The sequence below is a fragment of the Rhinolophus sinicus genome, linkage group LG14 (assembly GCF_036562045.2).
Source record: "Rhinolophus sinicus isolate RSC01 linkage group LG14, ASM3656204v1, whole genome shotgun sequence".
Taxonomy (NCBI): Eukaryota; Metazoa; Chordata; class Mammalia; order Chiroptera; family Rhinolophidae; genus Rhinolophus; species Rhinolophus sinicus.
Window position 1 is genome coordinate 47,240,452 of NC_133763.1, and position 17,224 is coordinate 47,257,675.

Sequence of the window (17,224 nt, forward strand, 5' to 3'; positions counted from 1 at the left end):
TGTGTAAGTCAGCGCCATGTATAAAGGACAGCGTTGTTAGTATGTGCGGGATGGCCATAAGGTTGTGAAAACATTGAAATACTTCCGTACTGGCTAATCGTAACTGTTACTCCCCATCTTCCCCGAAGGCCTCACCAGCCAGCAAGCAAAGGGTACCTACCACACGGCGCAGCAGGGGGCCTCTAGGGCCAGCTCCAGTGGAGAGGTGTTCTTTTGGACTAGTCAGTCACTGCTCATGCCCTACCAGTCATGAAATTTTTGGGATGTCTCCCCTAGTGGAATGGATAATATGAATTCCATTAGAATACATGGATCCACTTATTTTAATGTGTTAATGTGAATTTATGAATCCAGTCAAATGTAATTGACCTTGTCCGTTGGTTATAGAGTATGGAGGTTAAAGGTACGACACAACCTGGGCAAAGCTCTACTGTGTCAAGTATCCTCTTTCGTGACTTTTATTCTCTGAGGGCAGAGTGTTCAAGAGCCTTCACAATCATTTAGATCTGACAAGCACTGGACAGAGGCATAGCTTTGGACATGTCACGTAATCTGTCCAAGGCTTCTTACCGCATCTATAAATGGCTGATGTGCAACTCACAGGTGGTGACATACACGCACTTTCCACTGTTTACTTACACGGTGGAAAGTTCGTGAACTTCATTGTCCATATATACTATGTCTAGTACAGTACCTGACGCACCAGGGAGATGCTCGGATATGGTAGCTGTCATTATTCTCTCTGCGGCTGAGCACTATTTTTGGTGCTCAGTAATGATCCGTGTTGATTAACTCATGACTCAATTTACTTGTCCTTGCTGTGGATTTTGAAATTGTCGGCCCAATCCTTTCTTCTTGAAACTTCTTTTTCCCGTGGCCTTACGATACAAGAGTTTCTCGGTTTTCTTTCTAACACTCTGACTGCTCCTTCTCATTCTCTTTTGCAGAATTCTCCTCCACTGAGCCATTCCTTGGGGTTTCATCCTCAGCTTGCTGTCTTCTCTTTCTGTGCAGCCTCCTGACGTAAGCTTATTCCTAGCCACGGATTCAACCCGTACTGACAACTCCCAAGTCCATTACCCATTATCCTGAAAAGCTTCTCTTCTGATCACCAGACTCATCTATGCAACTGCCTCCAAGACATGTCCACATTCAATAGGTCGAAACAAACACACCATCATTGTACCTCCAAAGCGACTCCTCCTGCGTTGTTCTCTATGTCCCCACCACCCACCTGTGACCTAGGTGGGAAACCCGAGTCATCCACAGCGCCTACATGTCTACCTGATGTCCAAACTCACATAGCATCGCATGCAAGGCCCTTTATAATTTGGTTCATTTATGCCTTTCCAGCATTCTCTCCTTCCATTTTCCATCTTGAACTCCAGCCACTCTGACCTACTTGGAGTTCCTCAAATACTCTGTGTTCTCTCTCGCTTTCAAAGTCTTTCTTCAAGTTGCTTCTTTTGTGTGGAATTCCTTCTCCCCTCCTCCATCAGACTAATTCCTCTTAACCCTTAAGACTTAGCTTAGAGACACCTCCTCCAGGAAGCCTCCCGTCACTCCCATGGTTGGGTTAGGTGGTCCTGATATGTGCTTTGATAGACAATTCTGCATACCTCTGTGCTGCTTGGGTGACACAATCCTGTCATCGCTAAACCTTTGTCCCTGTACTAATGTCTTCCTCTAGACTGTGAATCCACTGATGTGAGGTGTCCGTAGAGCCTGGAATAGTCTACCACATACATAATATGTGCTTCATAAATGCTTATCGAAGGGCGAGCCACATCAATAAACAATTAAGAAAGTAGAATCAGTGATGTCAGCAAGAAGTTAGAATACGGTTTGGAAGCCAGGTTTTCTCATTTATCTGTCTGACAAAGCAGAAATACTGTTGGGGTTAAAGAATAATCGACTCCATATAGATATGATATTCCACAGTTGAATGGCTGCAAGGAAACATACAATTTTAATAGCCCAGGTACAACTTCCTTTTGTTTACCTGTGTTTGAAGACATACACAACTAGACTTTGGCAAAGTGTGAATCTAGGACTACTCCAGTTAGTGCACACACAGACAAAGCATTAATAGGATGACTTCCTCTCCATGTGATGTATAAAAAGCCACAGAAGAGAAGATGTCTGTGCTTGAATACTGAAACACTGTCATGTGGAGGAGATTGGACTTTTCTGTATGACACTTCCTGCCCCCTGGTCCCATCCCCCTCTCCTGGGCAAGGGTAGAACTAGGACCAGTGGATAGAAGTGATGGAGAGGCAAAACTCAACTTGATATCAGAAAGAATTTTCTAGAACTTTCTGGCCGAGCTGTCCAAAGAAGGAATGGGCTGCTGTGTGAGATAGTTTCTCAGAGGCTGGCTGAGCAGTTGGTGGGGCTGCTGGAGAGGAAATTCACACATCTGATGGATGTAGGAGATACTGCTCTAGTTGACCTCTAATGTCCCTTCTACCTTGAAATCCTGTTTTATAACAAAGTCACAAAAGTAATTGTTTCCATTCTTTCCATTTAGAGAGCAAGCTGACAGTGAATTCAAGCAGTCAAGTCCGAGAGGTCTCCATCAACTCCAACACTGACGTAGAATGTAGCATCTTGTCCCGGTCCACCAGAAACCTTCAGCTGGCCGTTATTTGGTACTTCTCTCCCATGTCCACCAATAATGCATCCTGGCTGAGGATTCTGAAAATGGACCAAACCAGTGTTGTAAAATTTTACACCCCACAGAGAAAGCAAAAATTCCACATCGAGAAAGTTTCCCAAGACTTGTTTCAGCTGCACATTCTGAATATAGGAGACAGTGATCAGGGCAGATATCGCTGCTCTGTGCAGGAATGGCTCTTGTCTACAAACGGCGCTTGGCACAAGCTTGGAGAAGAGACATCAGGTCTGACAGAACTGAAACTCAGGCCCACAGGTAAACCTCATGAGCGTATTCGCACACGTCCTGCTGTAGGACTGCCATCTTCTCTTGGGCAACTGTTCTATGGAGTGATTACGTGAGGGTAAAAATATGACCTAGCGTCCTAGGAATAGTGTCCACCTACGCAATGACCGTAGGACCTTGTAGCCCACCAGAGGAGGCGGGGGTCACTTAAGGTGAGTCAGTCTGATGTTTCAAGGCGACTGGATGGGAACAAGATCCCTTTGACTGGTTTGCTGAGCGGCCTGGCAGCCTGGTCTACGCAGCTACCCAGGGTATCGTATCTCCAGATCTCTGTAATAACAAGCTGTGTCACTCCACTGGGGCCTTATTGTAATTTGGCAGAGAAAGAGTAATACGAAGCATATTTCTCCCACTGTGAACAGAAACTGTACAACTCTACAGGGATGTGTGGAGAAATTGCTTTTCAACATTTGGCTGCCTAAACAGAAGGCGAAGAAGAGTAGTTAACCATTGGAATGGCTTACTGAGGGACTCTCCTCTTCCTCAGGAGATCTTTACAAATGTAACAAGCGCCATCCACTTGCGTTGGTCTAAGAGTGCTGTGGTCTAAATGTGGGCAGGGTTGCATAGCTCGCTCAGCCTTAGGTCACCTCTAATGTTGATTAAAATGAAATGAATGTCAGGCTAAGGTTTGGCAACTGGATAAGATCCAACAGCATAATGCAAATAAATTAATCTAGTTTGGCACTTCAAGTTCTATTTTCAATGTAGCATCAAAAATAAGAGTATAATAAGCATGACTGTGTGTTAGGCACTTAGGAATACGAAGATGTGAGGCACAGCGCTTGCCTCAAGGAGCTCATAGTCTGTTGAGGGAGCAGGGAGCCCCCTCGGCTCCCCTTCTCTGAGTTCTTCAGGCCCCCCTTCCTTTCTCTGCTAAATGTGGGTGTTCCTCACGTATAGATCCTGGGCCTGTTTTTCTTTTTCTTCTCGCATTTGGTTTTTCTCTTAAATACTACCTTTGGTTTCCACAATCACCTTCAGTGAAATAGCTCTAGGTCTTGATTCTTTAGCCCCGAACTCCTGAGCTCCAGATCTTTCTACCCAACTGCCTGTTGGACGTTCCTACGTGGATGCCTCAGAGCCCCTCACACCCAGCATGTCCCGAATCACATTTACCCTCTCTGCCATCCCACAAGTCTCATGCACATGTTCGTATTCTCCGTCTGTGTGGCTGGCACGCCTTCCTCCCAGTTGTGCAAGCCCAATATTGCCAGTGGGTCATGCCCCTTTAAGGAGGCAGCCACTTCTGAGCTCACGTCAACGCTTCCCAATCAGAAATGTGGGCCCAGAGTGGCCTGGTCTTTTCATATATCAAAAAAATGCCTACTTTCTTTTTTTTATGACATCGCTCCATTTAAGAATGTTCAACACTAATTCAAATGCTCTTAAAATCCTGAGGGTGTCAAGCAAAACATATCTGGGTGTGACTGGCTGGGCGTGGCCAGCTGAATATCCTGGTACAGAGTTAAGGAAGAGAGATACTGGAGAGATACTGAGAAGGACGGGTCAGAATTGTGGGCGGGACAATCAAATCAAAATGAGGAGAGGATGTCAAGAAGAAAATGGACTTCCGTGACAAAGACCACAGAGAGGACAAAAAAAGACTGGCGGGTGTTTTGAGCAAGGAAATTGGGCCTTTATTGCAAACACTGGCCAGAGTATAGTGATGGGATTAGAAGCCTGATTGTAATAAAGTAGGGCGGAATGTGAGGTGAGGAAACAGATAGAAAGTAGTTTATCACATAAGCTAATATTTCACACGCTTTACCTTGAAGAGAAGGAGAGAGTAAAGATGGTGACTAAAAAGAATCCAGGATCAGACAAAATTGTTCTTGTAAAGAGAGATTGACAAATGTGTCTGTAGTAGAGTTGAAAATTGAGTGCATGCTATAATTTCTTTATTTTGTTTGTAACTACTCTGGCTTTCATTCCAAGTCTTCACCTGCTGGTTAGCAGGGAAAACTTTTTTCCAAAGTAAATGTCAAAATCTGTTTAAAGCGTATTCTAATCCAATAATTTAAATATTTTCCTTGAGTGGTGTTCTAACACTTGTATAAAAATGTTCGGTCTCTCGGATAGCGGATAATATGCTAAGAATGAGGGGTAGCAGTGGAATACATGACTTAAGACGAGGGTTGGACATTTGGAATGGTCCCTAGGGGAAGTAGAAGCGGGAGGTGACCAGGGAGAAGTAAAAGCAGCAGGGGAGAACACCCACCAAAACTGGGTGGTTTTCAGTGGCAGGTCCCGCAGACAAGAGGTAGGGCTAAAGGAACGAAGTGGCTGGTTTGAGTCATAGCAAAGAATTTTCTAGCAAATATGGCAGAAGGACAGGGGCCAAAGAAATGTGTTAAAGATGACGTACCTAAAAAAAAAAAAAAAAAGATGACGTACCTGATATTTGAAGATTATATCTGAAAATCTGAGTTCTTTTCTAACTTGCTGCCATTTTATTTCCTAGGAAGTAAGGTACGTGTCTCCAAAGTGTACTGGGCGGAAAATGCCACCGAGCATAGAGACGTGGTCATTCCCTGCAGCCTGGAGAGCTCCGGCAATTCGGCCTCCCTGTTATCTGTGATGTGGTTCCGGCACAGAGAAAATTCTAGAAGTGAAATGCTGGTGCACCTGCAGCATGATGGCTTGCTGGTGTATGGTGAAGACAGTCTCCAGAGGCACCTGTACTGTTACCGTTCGTCCCCTACAGATTTTGTCCTGAAGCTTCACCGGGTGGAGATGGGAGATGCTGGAGTGTACTGGTGCAGGGTGACAGAGTGGCAGCTCCATGGCATCCCAAGCAACTTGGTCAACCAATCGTCAGATGTGTCACAGCATATAGTACTCACGGTGCTGCCTTCAGGTAAGCAGGGGTTAACCTGCCGTGGCTCGTGGGCAGGAGAATCTTTGTTTCCCCTCCCGCTTTCTCACCAGCCTGCATTTTGTTCCTTCTTTGGGCCGAACACAATTTCAGACTCCCACAGAAAATGACTTTGCCATTTCGCTCAATAGTAACTCAGTTGGACACACCAGGTCTACATGAGATTTTGGCATAGACACTGAAATATCAGGGGCATCTAGATGCTCCCCGCTTCCCCTCCCAAACAAACAAAAAAGCCATCCACATTACATCCCTTTAAATAACCAAACGATGTTTGAAGCTGACACCGGTACCTATTGGCTGATTCTGGAATCTGAGAATGTGGCTTTGCCCAGGGAGCGGGCATGAGGGAGAGGGACATGGTGACTTTCCGTTTGCTCTGGGTGAACCAAGAGCAGCTCCATCTAAATGCTCCGAGTCAGAAACAACGCAAAACAAACAAGCCAAAACTTTCTCAATGATGCAGTGACAGGTTTCTTATCTCTCCCGGGACTTGGGTGAGGACAGCCATTTGGTGTGTGTCTCCTGATGGCGTCTTGAAAGGCATCAAAGGATGGATTGAGTGCACCGTCAAATGCGTTTACAGGCTCCAGCAAGGAGGGCAGCTGCTTGAAGACCAGCAGCCAAAGGATGACCCTTTTCTGTGTGGGAAGGTCGTCCTATTCAGCTGAGGGCACAGCTTCAGGAGGGATGTGGGACAGGAGATGGTGGAAGAGAAGAGGGCACCCTTCCAGCCAGTTCAGTGCCAAGCGTATAATAGGCATTTATTAAGCATTTGTTAATGAAAGCAAAAACTTCTCTAGCCAGACCAATAAGTCTTTCCTGGCGATCAATGAGCTGGCAGATGTTGTAGCCAGCTTGTTCTCTGAGCCACTTCCTCCTGGTGCGGTTTAAGGAGAAGGTGAGGGGTGAGCTACGCACTAAACTTACGACGAAAAAGGGTCATTGGAGAAGCCATGGTGCCGTTTTGGTTCCGTATACAGGTCACCAAAGATCTCATTTGGAGTCCTGATGGTTATTGGAACTCCTACATAGCAGCTAGCTTGGGTGACACTCCTTAGGAGGGAAAGAGTGCTGCCGAGAACATATGGAAGCTTCTGAGAAGTGGGGAGAGCTGCAGCCCAGCTATCCCAGCAAGGCTTCTAGAGTGGAAGTCAGAGTTCTCTGATTTGTTCCCTGGGGGTCCATCGTCCCCTTCTCCTGTCCAGTCTCCAGCAGCAAGTTTCTCCCAAGTCTCCAGGCAGAACTTTTCTTCCTATCACCTTTGCTTCTATTCCAACAATTATAGAAGTCCCACACCCCAGCACATTCCATCCATGTTTGCCCACTGGAATTTCTCGGCTCTGTAGTGTCAGCAGTTTTTGCAGTGGAATAAATAGATAATAACTGTAAAAAGTATATATTCTGTAACTAAAAAGCACATCTCCTCTGAGCCAGATAGGATCCTTCCTGGCATGTATATACTGTTAATCTTTGTGGAATCCTTATCAAACTGGTGTAAGGTTTTAAACCGAGGAGCCCTGGAAAGGAAATGTTAAAAATTGAGTGGTGTTTGTATCCTTCACAACTGAAGCAGCTTGAAAGCCTGTGCCATGACAACCTGAGGGTTTTCATTATAAGTACAGGGCTCCCAACTAAATCCTTATGATATGGCATCTCACTTTCTCTGCCCAGATGTTCCTTTCTGGCAGTTGGGGAGACGAAGAATTTCAGGGTTAGGAATCAGACAGGCTTAGGCTCTACCACCTACCTACCCGCTAGCTATGAAATCAAAGTATTTATCTATTAGATTGGTGCAAAAATAGTTGCGGTTTCAAAGGTTAAAAATAATTGCAAAAAAACGCAATTACTTTTGCACCAACGTAATAGCACGGCCTCTGGGATATTGTAAGTGCTCAACAAATGTTAATTCCTTTCCTCCTTTGCTTCCAAACATGCCACACACACACACATACACACACCCGTATGTACATAAGTACAGACGTACATAAGTACATATGTATATGTCCATTTATGTAACAAAATATTTAATTTGTTCAATAAATAACTACATGAGGTTCTGAGGACACAAAAACATGTTTACAGAGTCTGTCCCCACAGAGCTCAGAGTCTGGTTGGGGAAGCGAAGCCCAACCTAATAGGTGTCATTGAAGAAATAGTCTCAGGATGCTACAGGGGGAGCAGAGACAGGGCCAGGGGGGAGGGCTGGGTGGGGAGGAGGTCTGGGAAGGTTCCCTAGCATACGGGGCCTAGAAAAAGGAAACATATTTTAGGAAAAGGAACGAGTATGTAAGATGGTCATAGAAACTGTGGTATAATGGCCAATAGAAGAGGTTAGTGGGATAGGGAGGGTGCAGACCTCAAATGTGTCACGTGTATAAAGCTAAGGAAAGTGCACATTGAACAAGTTCAAGCAGGGGTGGGATGTCATGAGATGTGCAGTTTAGCAAGCTCCCCACTCAGAGCGCTGTTAGTGATAAACTGGAACGGAGGCAGACGCAGAGCAGGGAGGATTATTGGATATTGATCGTAGAATCCAGAGGAGACAAGATGAAGGCCTGAACGAAGGCAGTGCCTGTGAGGGCTGAGAGTAGGACAGGAATTCAGTAGTAGGACGTGTACTACTGATCAGGTGTATGTGTGTGTGGGGGGGCGGGGGGGCTCGTGAAGGAGCAGAAGTGGGGGATCAAGGATGCACAGCGGGTTTCTGGCAAAGGTGGGTCGTGGGGGGCAGTCACTAAATGAGGTAACACAGAAGAACGGTCTGAAGGGGGAGATTAGTTCCATTTTGAATACGGCGGGCTAGAACTGAGGCAGGAAGACCTGTGAGTTATCCAGGGAGGTCTATCCAGCAGACATCAGGACTTCCAAATGGGATTTTTGCCAGAGTTGTAGATCAGATGCCACCAATTTAAAACCAATAGTGATGCCCAGGGATGGACCCCTGAGGTACCCCACCATTTTGTTTTCAGGGGAGCCTATGACGGAGTAGCTGAGGAGAGCCAGGGTTTGGTGGTAGCACAGAAACCAAAGGCAGAGAGGGGATCAAGAGGGAAGTGAGAGCCAACAGACTCAACTAGTACAAAGAGGTCAGTTAAGATACAGATGGAAAAATATCCACTGGATTTAACAACATGGGGCAATTACAGAACAATAATGAGGGAAGTCAGACAGCAGGAGAGCGATGACACATCAAATACAGATTACACTTAAGAGCTTTGACGTACAGGGAAAGAGACGGCAGTACCAAATGGCAAGAGGTGTCAGTGAAACTTCTGGTTTCTGTTTCGGTTGGGGCTTGAGCACGTTTACATTCTAGAGGGAAAGAACCAGAGGAGAGGAAGGAGATGAAGAGGAGGAGAAGAGAACAGATATAACTGACAGTCCAACATCTTGCACGAACACATGCCACCTCCTGACTGGAGAGCCCCTTCCGTGCCAGCTTTCCCTGGCCAGCACCTACTCCAACTTTACCTACTGGCTTCACTGCCACTTTCTGAGTTGACTTACCTTATTCTCTTAGTCATCACAGCTGTTTAACATCCTTCGCCACTGTTCGACTGTACATTCTGAGATGGCAGAGACGCTTAGTCTTATTCCAGCACTAGCGCAGTGCCTGGGACATCCATAGAAGACGCTCAAATCATCGTGTAAGGGCCAGCTCTACGTCTTAATTAAGTCCAGGTCAAATCCAAGACGCTACCAATTCTCACTTCTCAAATGGCTTTCTACCACCCCTCTTTGGCAATTCCAGGTTGGGCTAGTGTAGGACTTCACGATAAAACCTTGCCTGGATTGTATGGTTCAAGGGAAGGCAGAGAAGTTAAGAGGCATTTCCCTGGGGGAATGGACCTTGCATTTTCTTCGCCATCTTCCTTTCTGAGCTATGACTAAGCCAAGGCAGAACCTCCAGTTACCTGGGTCTTTTAACCTCATCCTTAGACCCCAGACATAAATGTCTTATTCTGGAGAACTCTCTGTGATTAACTAATAGGCAAGACGCTATAGGGCTTTCTGGATTATTTGTGGTAACAGGGTTATTTGTTACTATTTCCTAGCTTTCATTTGGGTGAGGATATATTTAGAAAGTGGATCCTCAAAGGAAATATGTGCCCCCTACCACATTGAAGTTTCTGGAGAGACCATGCCACTTACCCATGTTACCCCACTGTCTCCACCGAGGCCTGGCACATAGCATAGCGCTCAACAAATGCTGGATGAAAGAATGAGCAAGCGAGTCTTCAGTGGGTAGAAACAGGTTGCTGTCAGGGGTTCACTTATTCTGGGATGCATTTGCGTCAGGTTAAGTGACGCTGCTTTTATTTCTTGGCAGAAGCCAACTCTCCCCATGGCCACACATAGCGTAGTCAGTTGCCCAAGTTTTAGTTGGGGTGGGGGAGGAGTCAGTTGCCCCCTGATTATCCCATACCTTTCTCCTTCTGAAGCCAGTCTTTCTGCGGTAATATCAAAAAGGAATGTTCCTCGTGATGTGTTTGGCTGTGGGTGGAAGAACGTTATAAACTATACCTCATGATGAAGGGTTCTCATTACATTTTTGGCTCTGTCTTGCAAGCCTTGTACATTGAGCTTTGGCCACTTACTCAGATTAATTCAAAGTGCCAGATCTTAATGGTTTTGAATGTCACTAATTCGAATCCAGATATGGGTGAGAGGCAGATGGTGGGAAATGGTGACTATGGGATCCAGGGCAAACCCTGCCCTCCCAGGAGGGGTACCACAGAAGCACTGGAGCTGACAGTTGCTAGTTGTTGGCCAATTCCGCACTGCGAAGAGCACACTTTGCCGTCCTTTAATGGTAGAATGTACTAGGAGGAACAGTGGCCTCCCCATTAAGATAACCCAGCCCTCTGGCAGCCCCTTCTCACTGAAGGTTAGCGTGTCCATGGCAGAAAAGCCAAGGATCAGAGTTCTTTCCCCTCTTGTGTGTCGGACCCATCTCCCCATCATCACTCACTCCATCATCCAGTGACAGTGATACGTGGGTGCTGTAACTCTCAGCTCCCAGTTATCTGTCTCCCATAACTGGAAAAGGAAGCCAGAGTCTTCTAAGCAAGCATTTGACTCTCAGCTGAATGTCACCCAGTCCTGTGCACAGAGGGCTCAGAGACTGAAGGCAGAGACTTGACCAATGATTGAACATGACCAAGCCTGCGGCCCCCGAGGGAGGAATCAGCAGGTCCAGCTGTTTTCTGCCCAGTCTTTCAGGAGAATGTTGCCTGTGATTTTCCTGACTCTCTCAGTAGTATTCTGGCTAATATTTATCTGTTGCTGACTCAACAAATGCGCTAGTCACTATGTTAAGTGCTGTATTCTCTCAGCACGATACTGGAAATTATTATCCCCATTTGATTGATGACAGAGGATCAGCAACTTGTCCAAGCTCAGTAATGGGAAGTGGAAGAGCCAGGATTTGAACCCAGCTCTCTTCAAGGTGTAGCAGGTGCTCAATCACAACTCTGCATGTGAGTTGTGTGAAGGATCAAGGCCAGGACGCTTACCCACGGGTCTCTTCAGCTCCATTCTCTTTCAGCATCACTGTCTGTACCTCCTTCTTAACCATATGCCTCCAAATGGGTTCAGATAAGACCTGGGGGAATTACTGGATTCAAGCAGGGCTGTGGAGAGAGGGGTCAGGTAGGATGTGGAGAGAGGGTGATAAAAGATTCAAAATTTAGCTTCATCACTGCCCATTCCTTCAAAAACAAAAACCAATGTAAGATGTTGAGTATAAATGAGACCAGAGAAAATCTAGGCAACAACTGTAGCTCCTCGCCAGCCCAGTTCAGAGCTGCCAGCCTCAGGTTCGGTGATGATTGTGTCACAAGATGGCAGCTGCCCTTGGGTCCCTGTGTGTGGAATTCACTCGTGCAATTGATTCATTCATCCCTCTCCACTGATGACCTATGGACAAAGTGCTGCACAAAATGAAAAGATGCGTGAGACTTAAGACCTGTTCTCCAGGAGTTCACAGTGCAGGAGTTGGACCACTGTTTAGATTCTTTCTTGACTTCCAACAAAGAGACACTCTTCAAGGTGCAAAAATGCATCAGGAATGCCGAAAGTGAAATTCTCCCAGCGTGAGGTTGATCGAAATGACCTCGAAACCTGGTGTTTTCATCTCTAAGAGTCTGTAATCCCATGAATCCTACAGCTTAACCTTTGAAGAAGAAATTGCTTCTGTTATTACAATTTTCCAATGCAAGCACAGCTACTATTAGCATCAGATTTTTCAGAACAGCCCTGCTTTCGAATAACCTGTCATAAATAAATGTAGCTGGTGTCTCCTTAAGCATGTGTCATTCTGCCTCAAGAGACTATAAACCTGGTCCTTAGAGTGATAACTCAAAACACTGTTTCCTGGAGCCTGTGGTGGTTGCAGTCTCTAGCCTTTGTTTCTGTAGCTGTGTGGCTGGGACCCACTTTGGGGCGGTGCTTGTGTGCTCCCCGTGTCTGTGTGCTGACACCACTTCCCCGCGGGCTGCCCCTGTCGGTTGGATAACTTCAGCAAGCCTGTATGTAGTATCTCTTGCCCAAGTCAATTCAATTTAATTCAATTCAGATCACTGAAAGTTATCAAGCCCGTGTGCTAGGCACGGAAGCGGATATAGAAACAAATGGCACCATAAGACGTACTCACATAACTATAATGGAACAAAGGAGATGGTTGGAAGGGAAGGAAAGAGGTTGAAACAGTGGTGTGTGGGAGGAGGGTAGAAGAGAACTGTGCCTGAGGCGAGGTGGGACCCCCGGGGAGGGAGGACGGGGGTGGGGGAGGGGGGAGGAAGTGTGATCTGAGCTGGGCCAGAAGGACCAGAAAATTAGGGTGCAGAGAGCGTGGGGGTGGGGTGGCAACAGTCAGAACAACAGGAAAGGAGGCTAATGGACGGCATCTTGGGAGTGGGAGAGCAATTTGGTGAGTCAGGATGCGATGGTGCTGCTTTATGAGGACAGTGCAGTGTGTGTGTGTGTGTGTGTGTGTGTGTGTGTGTGTGTGTGTGTGTGTATTTAAGAAGCAGCAGTGGGAATAACTCAAGTTAAAAATTCAGGACCTGCAGCAGAGTTGAGAATGAGGATTGAATTATAGATATCTTTTCTGAGGAAAGAAGATTAAAGGAGAGGTTTTCTTTTCTGTTTTGTTTTTCTTTCTGGCTGCTCTTTCAAGTAGGTCATCGGAACCTCCGGTGGTTGGACGTTGCTGGGCGAGGGGCAGTTAGGTTGGGAGAGCCCCATTCTGGAGTCCTGGTCTCCCCGCAGCCTTCCCTTTGCTCTTCGCATCTCATTGAAGGGGCTGGTTGCTACTGGGCCCTGTTATTTTTAATGGAACTTGCCTGTAACCATAAATCCCAGAAGTGTTTATAATTGATTCGTACAAATAAGTCGGAGACTAATCATGCTCTCTGTTTTACTCCTTTTTGTTGCAGAGACCACGTTTCTTTCCAGGGTCTGCTCATCAGCCCCTTTATTCAATTTCATGTTCATCTACCCCGTCATTCTGTTCATTCTTCTGCTCATTTCCCTCCTCGGCTTCTACTGGAAGGCCAGGAAGTTGTCGACACTGCGCCGAAATGTCCAGAAAGATAAGGCTCTCTGGATGGACATGAAAGGGCCAAGACACATACTCACAGACAGAAGTGAAGAGGAAGATGACCACTGAACCCGAGAGGCACCTGCGATCCTGTGGGAAAAGGGGGAATTTGGACTCGGACTGCCCGGGATGTGATGTGGCTGAGCCCTGCTTCTGCCCTTCTCTGTGCCTCTGGCCCTGGGTGAGTCACCTAGGACTCAGAGGGCACCTTTATGAAGCGCGGATGCGGTGCCAGGCACTGTTCCGTGTGTCTTTGTGTGTGACCTCACCTACCCCTTACAGCCTTTCCCAGGAGCTGGATGGCATCATCACCGGTTTCCGTTCATCACACCCCCTGGAGGTTCAGCTTCCCCGTCTGTGAGAAGTGCCCCCCTCACACAGCCTCTGGGGATTAAATAAGAAAGTGGATCCTCAAAGGAAATATGTGCCCCTACCACAAACGGGGGGAGGGGGACGCTTCCCTCCGCTCTCCTCATTTTTTACCTCAGTGATTCCCTGGAGAACACCCAGCATCCAGTCACGCTGGCTCTAGGGAATCTTTTGCCTCCAGATAAGAGGTGTAAGAAAGGGCCTGATGTCTATAAGGTGAAAGGAATTGGGAATATGCCCTTCTGTCCATCAAATCTGCCTCTCCCCCAAAAATGTGACAACGTCCCAGACAGAAATCCAGTTTTTTCCCTCCATCCCATCTATAAATGCCACTCAAGAGCAAGCTCTACATAGTAGGTCCTTTATTGGTTGTTGGATGAAACGATAAAGCATTTCGTAGCCTGAGTTTCTTTTGCTTTTGTCTGTAAGACTTACTAAGTCATTGCTAAGGAAAAACTTTTTTTTTTTTTTAATTTCGCAACAGTGCTCCAGGCAGCCCCCCAAGGCCTCATGTTCCCCCTTCCTCCAGACACCAAAAGGGCCATCTGGCTCCTGGCTCTTAGCCAAAGCTTTATTCTCTTTGACCTGACAGCACTAGGTGCTAGGAAAGGGTGTTGTGGCAGTTATTTGGGGGAGGAGGGGTCAACAGTGCCACCATCCCCTCCCACTCCAGCAGGGACTAAGAGTTCAGGGGCAGCAGTGAGTCAAGCCTAGGTCCTCAGTATCCCCTATTCTCAGCCAGGAAAAGTCCTGGGGGTGGGGGATGGGTAGTGTCATGGCTTAAGGCTTTTAACAACTGTCCCCTAGGAGATCACAACTGTCCCCTCTGGCCTGAGGTCCCTTCCCCTTTGTTTCAAAAGCTGCTCAGGCTCTGTTGTAGGCTGTAATGAAAATCAATCAGTGTCCCCTAACAGACGTGAGAAAACACATCTATTTATTATCTATATGACCAAAAGCATTGCTTTAACGCTTGGTAATTTGCATTTCCACGGAGAGCAATTTATTTTTAATTATTTTATCAGGCACACACATCCTCTCCAAACATAATTAGTTCCTTTGCAAGGGGATTATTGGTGGCTATGAGAACTCCCACCGTAGATTTACAAATTCCTTCAATCCATCGTCTCTCTTTATGGCCTCATTTGAAATACTCCAAATGTTTCCTTAAACATGGCAACACGTAGTTTCTTCTCTCTCAGGTAAGGGAGAACGTTTTTCAGAAACCAAAGCTACAGTTATGACTTCTTAGAAAGTATGATTACCCCCTCCCACTCCCCACCCGTTTTTTCCAGAAACCTGCATTTTAATTGGGATATTAGGGAAAGAGAGCAACACGGAGCCAGTGGGAGAATCAGGGTAGATTCTGGTGCTACACCCTTGCCCTCTTCACCTGGGTAGCGCTTTCAACTCTTAGCTCAACCACCACTTTTCCGTGTTTAAATCCAGCCCAGAGATGCACAGAACAGACACGCAAATTTCCAGCTGCTTCCCCAGAGCAGACCCTGGGAGCAGCCGGTGTGGGGTCCAGTGAGGACTCAAGCAGACAAGCAGACATGGCCACTCCCCTGGAGTTATCGCCTTGTTTGTTGTGGATTCTTTCAATGGGACCTAGAGCTCCTTAGATTTTCGAAGGAGCCACGCTATACTACTTTGGCCTGTAGTGAGTGTCCAGGCGACTAAAACCCCACTGTCTTCTTTTTTCTTTTTTGAACTTCTAGAGTAAAATTCATTTTCACCCAACTCAGTACATGAAACCTCTTCTGGCTCCAATTATGTCCTTGTTCATTTTCGTTTTTAAAACTTCATGGAGAACTTCACTTTGACTCATTGATTTCCACTTATCCATTCTGTGTCACCACCTGGTTTTCCTTTGAGCTTCTTGTGTTATAAATCTTGCTTGGAGACAAGACAAACCTTTGTCTCAGGAGTTGGCTACCCAAGGGCCAAAGGTAGCCCACCATATATTTTTTTAAATACTGATTGTTGGAATACAGCCACTCCCATTTGCCTACATAGCGTCTATGGCTGCTGTCATGACAGGTTGCTAGAGCTGAGCAGTTGCCATGGAGACCGTATGACCCACAAAGCCTGAAATGTTTGCTATCTGGCTCTTGATGGAAAAGTGTGCCTACCACACTCTCTATTAGCGGCTAATGTTCTGTCTTAGCCATGTATGATGTTCCTGGGAAACTTGATTTGACCTATTATATCTGTGTCCATTTATATATCTGATTAATTTAATAAATAACCTTAGCCTCTCCGTATTGGTGTCTAGTCCAAGCAGTGTTGAAGTACGGGTCCTCTCTACCAACTCCTACTAGAGATGGGAAACTCCACACCATCCTGCTGCATCTTTAACTCCATGTGGGACAGGAGGACACAGAGAATAAGGCATGCATAGGTTCATTATTTTCAGTCTATGGAGATATCTATAGGAACGACTGATTTATGGCAGCACATGAATGGGATGGTAGAAAGTCATGGGCCATAATAATTTCTTACAATTGTGCAGGAGTTATTATTCATCGCAGAGTTTCACGGCATCCCCATGCGAAAGGGATTGTTATTCCCATCCTGCAGGTAAGAAATTGAAGTTCAGAGAGGTTGGGATTTACCCAGGATCACACAACATGCAGAAGAATAAGAGCTCCAATTGACAAGTCCTGGACTCTTTCCACCATAAACACTATGCTCAAATCCACTGTGATGGGGAAAACCAGCAGGTAAGAATATCCACTTTATGTGGTTGATTTGAGGATCAAATCAGGTACTTACCTGAAGAGAAGTTTTAAACCATTTCAAGCCATAAAAGAATGTCATCATAACCCAAGTTTTTCCAGGCCTTAACCCGTCTGTACGCATAAATGAAATTAAATCAACAAGAGTAATCCATATCCCACAGACTTTTGCCCCCAAGGCTGCTTATACAGAGGCTTGGCCATCTAGAAAGTGTTCTTCAAGAATTTCAGGGGATTCCCTGGGATTCTGGGACTTCTTACGAGTTTGCAAACAAGTCTGCTTGTATGTGGTTCCCTGCGGTTCTGTCCAGCTCCACGGGCTTCCACGGTGGTTGGGCTCCCGGAGCAGATGAGATACCGTGCTGGATGGTACCCAATGGTAAGTAAGGAAAAGCACCTACCTTTCAGTCTGTATTTGCATTACACTCTGTTTGGACCACAAATGATTCCACATTTGCTTGTGCCCCATCTCTCTAAAGATTCTCTTGTGAAAACAGCTCCTTTAGCATTTGCCCTGTATCTCCTTTATCCATAGGGTCCAGACATCAGCCAGGCTAGGACCAGTCTGGGCGAGAGACAGACTTCATACTATGTTGTCTGTTTCCCATTGCCAGCTCCCACTGTCAGGTTAATATAAGAACCTCTGTATTAACCTCTTCATTACAGCCCCC

The 17,224-nt window shown here is 46.2% G+C and overlaps 1 protein-coding gene across 1 annotated transcript in view; it reads left to right on the top strand.

Annotated features, from left to right (window-relative positions):
* The window catches only part of CD101 (CD101 molecule), a 34,863-nt gene extending 18,784 nt beyond the window's left edge, over nt 1-16,079 (top strand). The window contains exons 7-9 of the mRNA XM_019730611.2: nt 2,531-2,932; nt 5,427-5,822; nt 13,283-16,079. Of these exons, the coding sequence (XP_019586170.2) occupies nt 2,531-2,932; nt 5,427-5,822; nt 13,283-13,515 (1,031 nt within the window). The 3' untranslated portion in view covers nt 13,516-16,079. The remainder of the gene's footprint in view (nt 1-2,530; nt 2,933-5,426; nt 5,823-13,282) is intronic.
* Nucleotides 16,080-17,224: the final 1,145 nt, after the last annotated feature.